This window comes from Melanotaenia boesemani, chromosome 2 (genome assembly GCF_017639745.1).
Source record: "Melanotaenia boesemani isolate fMelBoe1 chromosome 2, fMelBoe1.pri, whole genome shotgun sequence".
Taxonomy (NCBI): domain Eukaryota; kingdom Metazoa; phylum Chordata; class Actinopteri; order Atheriniformes; family Melanotaeniidae; genus Melanotaenia; species Melanotaenia boesemani.
In genome coordinates, this window is record NC_055683.1 from 34,606,253 (window position 1) to 34,622,493 (window position 16,241).

At 38.4% G+C, this 16,241-nt stretch overlaps 1 protein-coding gene across 1 annotated transcript; it reads right to left on the minus strand.

Moving 5' to 3' along the window:
* Positions 1-7,938: 7,938 nt before the first annotated feature.
* On the minus strand, positions 7,939-10,225 carry LOC121629569 (bypass of stop codon protein 1-like). The gene is made up of 3 exons (XM_041969211.1): positions 9,760-10,225; positions 9,605-9,665; positions 7,939-8,161 (listed from the first exon to the last, which is right to left on the minus strand). Exons 1-3 carry the CDS (start codon positions 10,223-10,225, stop codon positions 8,089-8,091), a joined length of 600 nt encoding a protein of 199 aa, XP_041825145.1. The 3' UTR covers positions 7,939-8,088.
* Between the last annotated feature and the right edge of the window lie 6,016 nt (positions 10,226-16,241).

The following is a 16,241-nucleotide window of genomic DNA, read 5'->3' on the forward strand; positions in this document are numbered from 1 at the left end:
GCTAGTCCTGTCACATCTGAAGAGCTGCCTTTCACCCACACTGGACCCACATCAGTTTGCCTACCGCAGCAATAGGAGTACAGAGGATGCAGTCTCCACAGCGCTGCACTCTGTGCTCACACATCTGGACAATACCAATACATACGCACGGATGCTGTTTGTTGACTTCAGCTCAGCATTCAACACTGTCAGAACCTCCAGGTTAATCACTAAACTTGGAGACTTGGGCATCACCACCCCCCTCTGCTTCTGGATAAAGGACTTTCTGACCAACAGACCTCAGCATGTTAGGTCAGGCAACACCTGCTCCTCCACCATCACACTCAACACAGGCGTACCACAGGGCTGTGTGCTGAGCCCATTCCTGTATTCCCTCTTCACCCACGACTGCAGACCTGTACATGGATCCAACTCCATCATCAAGTTTGCTGACGACACCACGGTGATCGGCCTCATCAGCAACAACGATGAGTCGGCCTACAGGGAGGAGGTTCAGCACCTGGCCACGTGGTGCGCAGACAATCACCTGCTCCTTAACACAAAGAAAACCAAGGAGCTCATCGTGGACTTCAGGAGGGAGAGAGGAGGCACACATGACCCCATCCACATCGACAGGCTGGCAGTTGAACGTGTCTCCAGCTTCAAGTTCCTGGGGATCCACATCTCGGAGAACCTGAATTGGACCACCAACACCTCCAGCCTTGTGAAGAAGGCTCACCAGCGCCTCTTCTTCCTGAGGACGCTGAAGAAACACCACCTGTCTTCAGCCATCCTGGTGAACTTTTACCACTGTGCGATTGAGAGCATCCTGACCAGCTGTGTCACGGTCTGGTATGGGAACTGCTCTGTCGCAGATCGCAAGGCGCTGCAGCGGGTGGTGAAAACTGCCCAACGCATCACAGGGTCTCCACTTCCAGCCCTCGAGGAAGTCCAGAGGAAACGCTGTCTGCGTCGAGCTCGCAGCATCCTCAAAGACTCATCCCACCCTGCACATGGACTGTTTGCACTCCTGCCGTCTGGCAGGCGCTTCAGAAGCCTCAGGACAAAGACCAGCAGGCTGAGGAACAGCTTCTTCCCCAGAGCTGTCTCGCTGCTGAACTCTGCCCCCCACTGACTCACCCCATACCACACTACATCCCATCACACACCCCCCGACCTGACCGAGTACTATGTACTGAACATTCCACTAGCCTTTCCACTTCACTGTTTATTTAGTTAGACTCCTGCTCATTACTTTGCACTATTTCAATGTCCACTGCACTAGTGACTAAGTTACATAAAGACTTGTAAATATCATCTGTAAACTATGTTCATAGATTCTGCTCGACACTGATGTACATAAATGCACATATCCATCTGTATATTATGCTCATAGCACTTAAATCATCATACTGTGATAATCACTTTTTGCTTTTGTACATTGCACATTTGTACATACTGTACAGTCATTTGCACATACTGTATATAACATATATCTTGCACTTGTTGCTTATTGCACTTCTGGTTAGATGCCAAACTGTGTTTCGTTGCATTGTACTTGTACATGTGTAATGACAATAAAGTTGAATCTAATCTAATCTAATCTAATCTTGTAGTTAATCTTTTCATCAGCAGAGGGTGGCAAATCCCCCTTAACAAGGAGTCCACTTCCTTCACAGCAAGTTATTAGTTTTAATGAACATGAATCAATAATAATCATGAAAAACATCATGATTTTTCCAGTTATATCAAAAACAAACTACTAAGATGTGTTACAACTGGCTGAAGATTGCAACTAAAAAGGGATGTAGGCAGAAGATAGTTTCTCTTATATTAACAAAAAACATAAAAAAACAAAACAAAACAAAATAAAACATGTAAATGTCAGTGTCAGTGGTGTAAGCTGTGCATGGATGAATGAGAATGTATGTATAGCACAAAGCAATCAAAACATGCACAACCTACCCAACCCCTGGTAAGCTCCCACCTGACTGCAGGCAGGTGGAGATCGTAAAGGGCAGAGCACACTGGGCCCAGGTAGCGCATGTCACTAATTAGATCCCTCAGCACCCACAAAACAAACTCATAAGTGATGAAGTCACACAAGTGTGGTATTAAAGATGACTGATTGCCCTTTCATCATTCTGTAATCTGCTCTCAGTCTCTGCATTAATTGCTGAAGTGCTGTTTGAATACATATTAAACTAATAAAATACATTAAGTCCAATTCAGATGGTGATGCTGGTCGATGATTGGACTGAAGACTTCAGCTGTGTTCATGAGCGTCATTTAACAAAATGCTTTTAACTATTTGTTTTTGAGTTGCTTTGTAGAAATATTTCAAGATAATCCTGTCAGAGTCATGAATGTGTTGTGAGACCCTAAAACTGTGTGCATCTTTGCTCTAACAATGATGAAGGCCAGCCGCTTAGTAATTTGCCTCAGTTAACACCTGTTAAGTGAAAATGAACATGAAGGTTCAATAAAAGGAGTGAGTCGGATTATAGAAGATGCTGATGACTTTAGTAAGTCTGTGGCGCTGCAGCTGCTTTACTGATGTGTAACAATAAATGTTGACTGTAACAAATCAGTGATTTTTACAATCAAAAAGGAACCCTCAGCTTTTATAAACTTGACAAATGCATGACATATGATCTTCTCCCCGCAGAATGATCTCAGCAGCAGTCCTTTATTTCCGGGATACCGGCAAGCTGCAATGTGATTGGCTGGGCGTTGAGCCAATCAGCGGGGAGGAGACCGGGGTGCGTCTGGCCCAGCCACTCTGATCCGACATTAGGGCTTGGTATTTGCATACAGGATGAGCCTCAACTGTCTGCAATGAGCGGTGTCCATAACATGAAAAGATAAATAACGTTTAAATGTTTTGCACTTTGAGGTATATCCTTTGTTTCTTACCTCAGCCTGGTTCCTACATCAGTTAGTTTAATAATTCATCATTAAAAAAGAGCATTTCAGCATGTTTTTCCTCATGTTTTTATACTGTAGGAGTGAAAGCTGCAGCTGGGTACGAGTTTCTAACAACGAGCTGGACGGTATGGGTGGTAACAATAGGAAAATGCCAGTATTCTCAGAGTAGTAGCTTGCAGCAACATATTGGGAAAAAACTATGAACTAGTTAATTTTTAGAACTGAACTTATTTAAAAAATTTGAACTATGAACCGAACTAGTTCATTTTAAAATGTGTGAACTGAACTTTGAACCAGTTCATGTACAAATTGAACTTTCCCAACACTGCCTGCTGTCATCCATCACCAACTCAGCCTTCCTTTTGCATTCGTCCACTTTCCCCCTCATCACTTCTTTGTCTGACTTTTATCTTTCTTCACTGTTCCTCTTTTTTCCTTTACAGAGACTCTACCTCTCCCACCTCTCTGTCATTGATCCATTTGTTTCACTACCCTTCTAGTTAAAGTACCGTCAGGTCACAGATAACCGAGATGGCACAGTCATCCTTAGCCTCCTTCATTTCACTTATCTGACATGGTTGTGGCATGAAATGATGCTTGGTGCAGCGGGAAACTTTGCAGAGGAAAATCTGACTAATGATCGAATGGAAAAACTCAGCTACATCGGCTTGTATGTAGTTTGCCTGAAAAAGACAAACAAAGCTGCACAAAATGACAAACAAAGCCGTGGGCTGCACAGTGGTGGTGTGCTTAGCACTGCAGCCTCACAGCAAGAAGGTCGCCGATTCAAGCCTTGGCTGGGGGAAGGTTTGAACCTGTGGGGTGGTGACCATTCTGTGTGGAGGTTGCATGTTCTCCCCATGTATGTGTGGGTTCTCTCCGAGTAGTCCGGCTTCCTCCCACTGTCCAAAGACATGCATGTTAGGTGAATTGGTCACTCTAAATTCTCCCTAGGCGTGAGTGTGTGTGTGAGAATGGTTGTTAGTCCATATCTGTTGGCCCTGGGATGTCCCTGCCTCTCGCCTGTTAATTGCTCTGATAGGCTCCAGCTTACCCATAATGGACAAAGCAGTAGATAATTAATGAATGAAATACAATGAAAGGTGAAACACAACAGAGAGAAAAACAATTTAATTTAAACATTTGAGTCAAATAACATTAAGGTCATATTTATTAGGGGAAAAGGTCCAGATAAAATGTAAAAATCCTTTAAAAACTAAAACAGGAATTTATGATGGAAATTAAAATGGAAAAATTATGAGCAACGTTCGTACAAAATGTTCTAAATGAAATGATCTAAACAGTCTGGATGAGCAGGAATCAGACACTTTTATTACAACCTGTACATGTGAGAGCCGTCACAGGAACTGCTGGGGCAGAACTTAGTGGGGGGTTAAGAGGGTGGATCACATGTGAACAAGAATGACCAGTTTTGAGAAGAAGGTTACACAGCAGAAGAATCATTTACCCACACCCAGTGTGCTGATGGTTATCTTCTTTTTCCTGAGGCTCAGGCTGAAATCAACCCACAGTTCTTTTTTTTAGCAAACACTTCTGCATTCAGTGCTCTTTCATTGGGTACAAGCTACTTTTAAAGGTTACACAAGCATGACAATGCACAATGCAGTTACACAAACATGATTATGTGAAAATTTCATTAAAAAAGAATCTTCAAATAATTTCTCATCATGAGATCAACAAGAAATTAAAGTGTTAAAGTAATTCAAAGTTTTTAACTCAAATAAAGTAAAATGTCTGGCAACTCCTTAAGTTTCCGTTTCTGTAAAGGCTACAGCAGAGTACCTTTAACAGCTTTATGTGATAACTGGCAACATAACTATAAAATCCTGCTTCAGCAATGAGAGAGCTTATTTAAGGAAAAAGTTTCCTGGTAACCATTAGGAACTCAAACCAACTAAAAAAAAAAAAAAAAACAAGAAAACCTGAAGATGTTTCTGACCTTCATTGAGGACTTTTTAACTCGTGTAGACATTGAATGATGTCAACTCAGTTTTTTATGTTCCATCCCGCAGTAAATACAACAAACACAGCTTTTCTCATGGTACGACTCATGAGTATCGTCTGGAGTTTCTTTCACCAGGCGGGTGTTTGTTCAAATGAGGGAGAAGAGGCGCAGCTGACCTGCAGGTACCTGCTGATTGAGCAGCACACCTGTTCTAATCAGGAGACACCACGAGGCAACTCCTGTGGCTTCAGCTAAAAATCAGCCTCTCATCACCGCTTTGTCTTCCCTAGTTTTTATTTAGCCAAAACAAGCACAATGTTATTTAAATTGATAGAATAGTAGGAATTATTTATATAATCATAACAGACTAATATCCAGACTAATAAAAATGAGTGTTTTGTAGGTCTGTTGGAGTTTTTTTATTGTTAGTTTTTTGACAAGCTGCGACAGAAAAATTAGTGGCCTGGTTTTGTAGCTATTTAGCAGGATGACAAACATACTGTATGTTACAATGTTATTGCAAAGGTCAATATTATCTCCAAAATGTTGAAGGAGTGTTTTTGTTTATTTAGTTTATTCTCCTTAATCAATTTAGATACTTATTCTACAATAAATACTGTTCATATATTTTGGACAGTATGTGGTTTGCAAATAAAAACCCATACTGTAGTAAATAATTTCTACCAGCAGAGGGCGATGGTGTTTTAATTGACTACTGACCAGTATGGAAAAGATGTTTTTTTTTTTTTTGTATGATTTTAAAATCATGATTACCCTGACATTTCCCCCTGCTTAGCCCCACCATTTATTTGTTTACTGGTAAATTCCACAGCTTGCATTTTATTATCAGATTACCAGTAACAGTAACAGTAGGTAGCAGAGTGTACCACTTTAATATACTTCCCTGAAATTATTTTATGTTCTTTTTGTTCATTAAACAAAAGAATCTTTTGTTCTTTTGTCTAATGGTCTTCCCTTACAACATGGCATTGTAGATAAGACTTATGGGTTTCTGCCATGTCAGGTTATTACTAATCCAGAGTTGGGTTTACAGGACCCACATTATATTCCAGGTAGCACAGCAAAGTGGATTTATCTGTGTAGACTGACTTGTGAAGGTACCCTGAGGTAAATGTGTTTGTGGGTGTTGACCTTGGATCATTACTGTATTTACCATCACAAGTGCAACAAGTCACTTTGATGTAGATATGCAGTATTTTAAAAGTAAATAATACATATATTTGTTGTTTGTCTCTGTGCTGGCCCTGCGATGGACTGGTGACCTCTCGTCTGTTATTTGCCAGGATAGGCTCCAGTTTCCCTGAAACCCTTAACTGGACTAAGGGGTACAGGAAATAAATGAGGCTACACAGATAACCAATAAGCTTTTTAAGAAACATTGAATCATTCTGCCAAATATAATTTATAGTCCTTCAATAATAACAAAAACTTCTCCATCAACTGTCTGAAATCAGAGATTTACAGATAATTTTATCTGAAGTTGATGATTTGTGATGATCTTTTTATGTGTCTGACTCAGGCTTTGTTTTTGTGTTTGGTTCTTTCTGTGTCTTATTTTATTGCTGGAGTTTTGTTTCTATTTTACTTTTTATGGCATCTTGTACATATTGTTGAATCTTGTCAATTTTGTTACTTCTTATTTTCTGTAGGAGCCTTGTTTTGAAGAAGTTCCCTTTAGGGGTTAAAGTTTTGTGATTGACTGTTTTTATACAAGTTTAAATCTTGTGGGGTTTCTGCCCTGTTGCATCTTTTGTTAAAGGTTTTTTATTATTTATTATTTTTGTGTGTTTGTTTTGTTCTTTAACTGTCTTCCCCTGTGTTACGTCCTCACTAGTCTAGGGGAGGAGGACGGAACACAGAATGAGTCGACCACTGGATAAAATCAAAACAATACAATTTATTTGTCAAACACTAGTTACAGAATCGGGTTCCAGAAACACATAAAGGTTACCCAAGTGTCGACATAAAGCAAAGAAAAACAAACAATCAAATAATAATTAGTAAACAAACTGAAAGTGTCCCTCAAAAGGGTTAATTTTAAGATAATTTAAACAATAAACGAACACAAAATGTCCCAAACAACGGGTACCAGCTCCTCAGCGGTAAATACAAAACAAACCAAAAGTATAATCAAAACAGAAAGGCCCTTAGCACTCAACCAGGGACGCTACTTCAGCCAAACGAAATTAATTAAATTGTCCAACACCAAAATGCAGAATTCCTTTACACTAGGAATGAAGTCTCTCCCAAATCACCAAACACACAAACTGTCCCACAGTCCAGTTTGTTGGCAAAGCTGCGTACAAAGGTCCACAGCCCGCCCCGATCTTTGGAGTCGGTGACGCTTTATATGGCGACGTCCTCAGGGATTGGCTGGTTTCCCCGGAAGGACGTCGTCTGATGGCCAATCCTAGACGGGAGGCGGGAGGTCGATCCGTCAATCATAATAACTCCGGCTGCAGCCCCTCAGGTGTGATTAGTTCCTTGGCAGCAGAGCTGTCAGCCGTAACACCCTGTGTGCCTCTTCATTTGAGTCATCTACTGGACGTTGTGACAGATTATCACACAACTGACCTGATTACATCCTTCATGAAGTTCTGGAAGAGTCCAGGTGTTCTTTGGGTCCATCCTCTATCAGAAAAATCAACAAAACTGGATCAAATTTGTGAAAGCTAATTGATTATTGTATGAATTTATAATAAAACATCCCAGAACTACTGGAGTTGGATTAATGTTGATAATATAATTAATTTCTGGGCGACTGAAAAGCAAAACAAAATGTACCTGCATGCCAACTACCACACAGTGAAGACACACACATTAATGCTTAAAATGGACACATCTGTGTGTTTATATTCTGCTTAAAAACAACTCATAATTCTGTCCTTTAATGTCTGCATATATCTTGTCATAGTGCTTTATACTTCAGGGCCGCTATACATGCGGTGTGTTAGGGTGTACCCATCTTTACAGTAGTAGAAAACACAGTCTGATCCACCAATCAGTCTGTTTACTATGTAAAAAAATACACAATCACAAATACACAACAGAGAACTGTATTTTTTTATTGCATGACATACATAGAATCATTTGTTTTGTATTGAAAAATACATCATTTAAAGAAACTACCATAAACTAGATCACCCCATAGTGCTAATAAAAAGTTGCTTTTCCTGCAGGAGGAAATGGTGCCGTCAAGCTGCACATTCAGCAAAGTAGGTCTTCTTGGCACGCTGGCACTGTTTAGAGGCTTCCTCCAGCAGATGCCTGATAAAAGAAGAACAAAACTGGCTCTTAAAAAACAATTATTGGTTATAGAGTGTATGTTTGAACCAATAATTTAATTTTTATATTTCTTTCACTGTAATTTTTTTTTCGCTCTATCTGCACTACTGTTTTGATTGGCATCTTCTTGGCTGTACAGGTATTTCAAATACATGTGTAACACAATATTCAGAAGGAAACATTAGTGGAAGACAGATGATACCTCTTTAGATGGTTAATTCAACTGCTAAATAATTTTTTAAAAGAAGTTTGTCTTGCAGTTGAACTGAATTTCCTTATCCTGGGACATGTTTGCATAATTTATCTAAAGTATTACAATATCGAAAAGCCTTGGACAAGAGACGCAATACTCAGTTTTTAATGATATCTAATGAAATTCAGACCTCTGTGTCACGTCCCCTGGTCTGAAGCCTGGGTACGTGTGTGTGTAATCTGGTGCCTGGTCTGCAACCCTTCACCCGAACCTCTAAGGATTCCCTCCTCAACGTTGATTGGTGGCCTACGTTTCCGCATTCCCTCTGGAGGGAAATCATCGTAGGGATCTCACTGGACGGCTACTCCACAGTGCTTCCTCTTTAACAACCAACCAGAGTCCAGGATGGCCTTTTAAAGGAGGGATGTCTCCAGGAATCAGAGCAGCTGTGTTTCTTTGGCCCACAGCTCGCCAACTCTGGGATTTGTGATTGTAGTGGCTGGTCTGAGTACCATTCATGGTTTTTGTAAGAGCGTTAACTTCCCTTAGTTAGTAGATACACGATTGTGCTTGTTGGATAGTAAGATTCTGAGCTCTCCTACCTTTTGTAAGTTTTGGTTATTCCTTTTGTAAGCATAATTAAGCTGATCTTTTTGTTTTATTAGAAGGATAATTACAAGCAGCTCTATTTTGTGTTAACGTTAATTGTAAAATTATTATTTTGGTTTGTGTAGTATTTGATTTGTATTGGATTTGTATAGTTCAGTTTTGTTAATATATTAAGGATAAGATTAAGAGGATTTTTGTTATTGATAATTGTTTGGTTAATTTATTACCTCAAGAGAGAATTTTCTTTCCCTGAATTTGATTACCGTGGTTGTCCTGTGTTATTTTGAACCCGTTAGTTTGTTTTTTTTATTATTAAATAATTGTAAATACTTTAAATTGATCCACTGTGTTTTTTGCTACGGACCTCGAATACCCCTGGTTGCCAAAGGGGTCGTAACACTCAGGAAATTATGTCAAGCATGTGCAAAAATAATCTCTCCTTAAACTGCATCAAAGACAGCAGGAGATGCAAATGTTTACTTCCATTTATGGTAAATTTAACTCATCACCTTTGTATATGCACATATGTATACCTCTAAAACATAAACAAAACATTAAGCTAATGTACCACACAGTATGTATTGAACCGTTCAATCATTTGAACTTTTAAGACAGCAACTTACTTCCAGTAACCGCTCCCTACGACGCAAGCTACATCATCAGTTATGTCGTCATCGGCGAAGGCTTCAGGAGACAAAATAATAGTTAAAACATGCAGAATATTTCCAGTAAATGATCAATAATGATTACCATGTTAATTTTCTTTGCAGGAGCTCACCTGAGCAGGATGAACGGCACAGATTCTTTGATGAACGATAACCGGAATCACAGAAGTGGCTGTCAGAAAGCTGAAAGATCCCGTAGTAGCCGAGAGATGATCCCATCATTGGCTTGTTTTCTGGTGAATCTTCCTCATCATCCTCATGCTCATCGTCTTCCATCTCCTTCTCATTAGAGGAGACCAGAGACTCCTTAGACTTTGACTTCTTCTTGTTCTCTCTTGGAGCATCCCGCTTTATTCTGCTGCCGCTAGCTGTGATGTTGGATGCAGAGCCTGAATTTGTGATCGTTGCGTTTGCTGTAGATGGACTTGTGGTTGTAGTCGAGTTGGTCGTTGATGTGGTGGTTGTATCGACAATTGTTACATTGTTTCCAGCTGTTGTAAGAGTTGTTGGTGTGGCTGTTGTTGTAGGTTTGCGATCACCGTACACTGTGACCAGGTTGGTGTTGAAGTGGGATCTCATCTACCAGGCTCAAACGCGCATCAAAACTACTGAGTTTTTTATCTATAGAGATCAGAACATCTGTTGAGTCGTTCCCCGGTGGTGAAACAGCTCCAGGTGAATCCTCATTTCGCTGTCTCTTGGACTTGGATGAGGTGGAGGGGGTGGACGTGTTGTTTGGTTTCCCCATGACGATTCTGTCGTAACAACGATCTATAAAATCTGTCAGGCTGGCCAAATCCTCCTCCCTGTGCTCCAGAGTTCTTCTCAAATTCTAAGCTCTTTGTTACCAAGCTCTATCATGTAATGCTACAAGCTCACATGGCTGTTACAGTTCTTAAATATAGGAACCACCTGGGTATTTGTGGTTAAAGGAGTGTTTGTTTTTGTTTAGTTTTTTCATTCAAATAATTTAAATTAAATGTTTATTCTTAAAGTTAATACCGTTTCAAAATATATATATACAGTATATTTCAGAAAGTAAATGTGGTTTTGCAAATATTACCCACAGTGTAGTGAATAATTTTGCCCAGCAGAGGGCACAGATGTCCCATTAACCACTGACCAGTATAATGATGGAAAAGATGCAGCTTTTTTCTGTTTATCATTGTACTGCAGTTTTTTTAAAGTCAAGATTACCTTTAAATTTACCTTCAGTTTGACAAAGTTAGATTTTAATACTTATTCCCACTATTTATTTATTCATAAGTTCTGCAGCTTGTGGGTCATTATCAGAGGGCACCATTTAGGAAAAAGATTAAAGAAACACTTTTTTTTGTTTTTTCCAATGGTCTTCCCTCACAATACAAGGTTTTGTTATGATACTGTACATTAAAATGATCAGATTACCAGTCCAGAAGTGTGTTTACCGTACCTACACTGGATTCCAGATAGCACAGCAATGTAATGTCAGCAACATGTTGCTTTTGCTTTCCAAAGTAAATTTACCAGTGTAGACTGACCTATGAGTGTACCCTGAGGTACCCTTTTCTCTGGTCACTCTGAATGGCAGGTGCCTGGCTGGGCCAGTGGCTGCTAATCTTGGGCCTATGCTGGCTCTGGCTGGAGCTCTCCTCTGCCATCCTCCTGGTGGGACTGGGGTTGTCTTCGATGTGGGGTGGCTTGTGTTTGTGCACTGGGGTTGCTGCTAATGGCCCGGACCTCTGGGCTGGCCTAGTCTGCCTCTAGACTCTTTAGAGGTGCGGTCGCAGCACAATCTTACTCACCACTCCTCATCACTGATCACTCCTTATTCCTCATACTCTGCACGATGACAGTCACTGAGTTGTCCAGTGGGTCTATACGTTAAGAGATATTTTTGTTTTTGTTTTCTCTGTGAGTTTGTATCTGGTACTTTGGTTGGTCCAGCAAGATTACGTAGGTTCCATAATTCAGTTTGTTAGTAAAAAACATCCCAACACCAAGCACTGAAACGCTAAATCGACAACATAAGGAAGAACCACAGAGAGTTATTATGCAAGGAGTGTACTCACCATACAAGTATGATGGATACACTCAGTTTTTCCACACATTACAAGACATTATAAAGGGAGGTTCACAAAGTCCTTCCCAGAATTACACAAGTCTCATGTTACAGTATTTTTCCACTAAAGATAAGACATAGAAAATAAGAAGCATAGGTAGGTTGGTGTCCGGTCTCCTCCTGGTACAATCATGTCCTTTCATCTTGTCCATGGCCTTGACTTTCAGTTTCTTCGGACTCAAGCATAAACCACCACACACATGCAAAAATACTGTTGAGTCTCTCAATGATTATAATAGAAAGATTAGTACAGAGGAAATACAGAGTAAATACAAAGTTGATTCTAAAACTTAATAAATGATTGGGTCAAAGAATAATAATAAATCATTAATAAAATCCCAATCAAATATAAAAAACATAATGATAATCCATATGATTTTCTTACACAATTCAACAGTAAATAAATTAAAGAATCAGATTATCAAGAGTAATCTTAAACCCATAAGAAGCCATATGCAGACCACATTAATCCAACTTCTAATTATTGTTTTCAAATAAGCTAAAATGACAGACAAAAGCCTATAAGACTCGGCTTCAAGCTTATTTATTTTTGATTAAAAATTATAATTAATTCTGGCCTGTGTGACCCTTAGTATAACACGGACCATGAAATAATTAATTAAATAGTAAAATAATTAATTAAATAGATAAATAATTAATTAAATAGTGAAATAATGAAATAGATAAATAATTAATTGAATAGAGAAATAATTAATTAAATAGTGAAATAATTATATATGTTTTTACATATATTAATTTGTATTTTAATTAATTAATGATACATTTAATAACACATTTATGTATTTAATTATCATTTTAATTATTTAATAACACATTTATGTATTTAATTATCATTTTAATTATTTAATAACACATTTATGTATTTCATTATCATTTTAATTATTTAATAACACATTTATGTATTTCATTATCATTTTAATTATTTAATAACACATTTATGTATTTAATTATCATTTTAATTATTTAATAACACATTTATGTATTTCATTATCATTTTAATTATTTAATAACACATTTATGTATTTCATTATCATTTTAATTATTTAATAACACATTTATGTATTTCATTATCATTTTAATTATTTAATGACACATTTAAGTAATTATTGAATGATATAATTAATTTAATATGTCACTTTACGTCCTCCATACCTTAGTCATGCCTTTAGTTACTTGCTATGGACTCAGGTTGCTGGGGGATGTCCATGATTCACTGAGTCCCTTTAATGTCTTTCCTATCCATTTATAACTAAGTGACATTATTGCTGCTATCAACCTGTGCCTCATTTTTTCTTTCTTGGGAGGTACAGCTTCGAGTTAAAGTACTCTCCACCTCCCCATTAATGCTTAGGGCAAGGGACTGGCTTTTGTCTGTTATTCTAGCCCAACTGAAAACGATGATTTGAAGTTGGACCAATGTGGTCTGCATCCTGGATGTCCTAGAAGGACCTAAAGAAGGACTTTAGTTGCGGTTAAAACTGAATGTGTAGATCACAGACATTTACTTCATGAAGATTGCTGCTGCCTGTGTGACACTGAGGTTGGTTGACTGTCCGCTGATGGCTGTGTGTTTGCATTGGGGGAACACTGGCCAATCAGAAAGCAGAGAAGAAAAACACGCTGTTATGGAAGAAGAAACACCAAATTTTATTCCCACTAATAGAAACACAGTAAATATTGGTGAACAGTCATCAGTCTGACCACAGGCAGAAATCCCAGGGGCGACATAGGTGACGTGACACCCCCTTACATTAAGTGTTCTCCAAAAAAAAAAAAAAAAAAATCAATATGAAGTGAATATGAGTTATTTTAATAATAATGTTCAATATAGCACAATACAAGCAGTGCAAATTCTAAACGTTAAACATGTTTTTAATTGTTGAAAGATCCCCTCCCCCTCCTCAAAATGGTTTGACAGATAACTTTTAGAAGATAAATTGATAAATAGATGGATAAAACATTTTATATATTTATGTGCTCCATTTATAGATCAAAATGCCCCCCATGACATCTAGGGAGGGAAATCATGGTGTAATTCTATCAATGATTGATGGTTAAAAAGTTAAGGGCTGTGCATTTTGTTGCAAAATGTGGCAAGTTGCCATATTTTGTGCCATAGTCTTGCTATAATCTTGTCTTTTTGTTTGTTGACACTACAGTAAATGTATATTCTTGAAGAACAGTTTGATGTTATTGGATTAGTCTAGAAGGTATTTCCTTTATAGTTTTGGAAGTTAACTTGAGCTTAGATTTCTTGTAAAGCTACTTTGATGGAGTCATAAAGGTGTATCATTATTATTATTAACCATTATTTCCACAGGCTGTCCCATTGAGACACTGTTGTAGATAAATTAATTTAAAGAGTTTGGATGAGTGAAGTTTAACAAAGTTTATCACAGAAAAGAAAAATAAAATTTTGTACAAGAAGAACATCAAAGCTGACCCACACGTGGTCGCAGGAGAAGAGCAAAAACAAAGAAAGCTGTTTTCTACCCCGTGTTTTCAGGTTGGCCTGAATGACCAGATAAGACAGTCTACTCCTCTCTCAAAACATTCTGTCTCTTCTTGCAGATGCCCTGTCTTCATATAATCCAGTGTCTCCTATTAGAACCACATTGTTCCTAGTCCTGGGTCAGAGTCTCTCAGGCCATCAACTGAAATACACAAGTATATATTCAGAAAAAGATGATAATAATAAAATAGATTAGATTTATATAGAGCTTTCCAAGGCACCCAAAGTCCTTTACATTGTATCCATTATTTATACCTGGAGATGGTAAGCTACAGGGGCGGCATGGCTCAGTGGGTAGAGTGGCCGTCTTGTAGCCTGAGGATTGCTGGTTCAATCCTCCACCTATCAAGCTCATGTCGAGGTGTCCCTGAGCAAGACCCCAGAACCCCAAATTGCTCCTGATGGGTCGTGGTCAAGCGCCTTGGTTGGTAGCTTCCACCATCAGTGTGTGAATGGGTGAATGTTATGTACAATGTAAATACGGACAATTTACCATTTACACACACAGGTGTGTCTGGGGCAGACTGATGGAAACGCCACTGAACATTTATCCACATTCATACGCCAGCAATGACGACACTGGGGGCAAGGAATGTCTTGCCCAAGGACACAACGACAGATTACTGGGGGAATGGGAATTAAACTGCCAACAGCCAACTGGACTGCTCTATCACCTGAGCCACTGCCACAGATGTCCAGGTATAATGCATAAAGATGGATAAAATGGATAAAGACTACAATGTTACTAGATTCAAGAATAATGAAGTAAATAACAAAAAAGATGATTAATGAATAATAAAGAGTAATAAGAAGGAAATTTATCATTTTCTAGTTATCAAGATGACTAGAGCGTTATATAAGATGTGATATTAGAAATTTTACTTATTTTACTTATTATGCTGTGCTAATCGTAACTATAATGACTTCCTTTACTATATTCATTTATAAATTGCATTTACACTGATTGTTACTATATTACACTTTTAACATTGTACATTTTTACTCACGCTTTAATTCACATTTAATGTTATTCTCTTCATATACATGCTCTGTTATAAGTTCAATACAAGGGTAAAATGACCTTTATCTGGTCCTTACTCAGACCCTTAGACTGGTTCTGGTGGAGACAAAACTATGGAGGTTTTTGATGCCAGCTCTTGGAGTTGTGTGTCTAACCAAGGTCTTCAGGAAGGAGGATTCTATAGAAATGTTTAACTATTGTTTTTCCTCTTGCCCCCCCCCCCCCCCCCCCCCCCCCCCCCCGAGTCTCTCCTGACTTCAAATAAGTCAGGATGACCACTCTCATTTACTTGCAAGTAATTCTGTATTCAATAATTCTCCTGTAATAAACCTTATATACTTTTGCTCGTTCCAGACTCTGTAATTTTTCTACAACAAAGTACAGTCAATTTACCAAATACACAGTCCATGTGAAAATCAATATCTAATCCTGTATTAAGATAAAAAAAAAATACAATTCTTATTTACTTTAATCAAACAAAAGAAAAAAAATCACATTGACCTCCAGGTCTCACTGTAAATTAAGCATCACAAAAAAGAGACATCATAAAAAATCTGTGCAGGTACTTCCAGAGACACTGCTCATGTAGAGGGATTTTAGAAATATATCCTCACTTTCAACACAACAGCTTATATAGAAAGATGTTATAAATGAGTCATAGTATTGGTAGTAAACGGAGAACTGATTATTTAATGACTTTTTAACTAATAAAAAAAAGGAAATTCACTTAACAAACGTATAATAAACACACATAATGTAGTGTAGTAATGTCACATCATTACACAATTGTTATAAACCTCAAACCCCCTTTCTATTTCACAATAGTTGCCTTTCCCTGGATAAAATGGCTTCTCCAGCATTGCTTTCCTCTGTTCAGTCAGCGCGCTTTGGCACAAGGAGTTGTAGATCTTCTCCCATGAATCCATCTCTGAGCGCCAGA

Bases quoted from the DNA above. Each gene is read 5' to 3' on its own strand.
- LOC121629569 (XM_041969211.1), bottom strand. From the start codon at position 10,225: ATGAGATCCCACTTCAACACCAACCTGGTCACAGTGTACGGTGATCGC. The intron at 9,666-9,759 runs GTGAGCTCCTGC...TGTCTCCTGAAG, and splicing joins GTGCCGTTCATCCTGCTCAG to CCTTCGCCGATGACGACATA. The intron at 8,162-9,604 runs GTAAGTTGCTGT...TTCTTTTATCAG, and splicing joins GTAGGGAGCGGTTACTGGAA to GCATCTGCTGGAGGAAGCCT.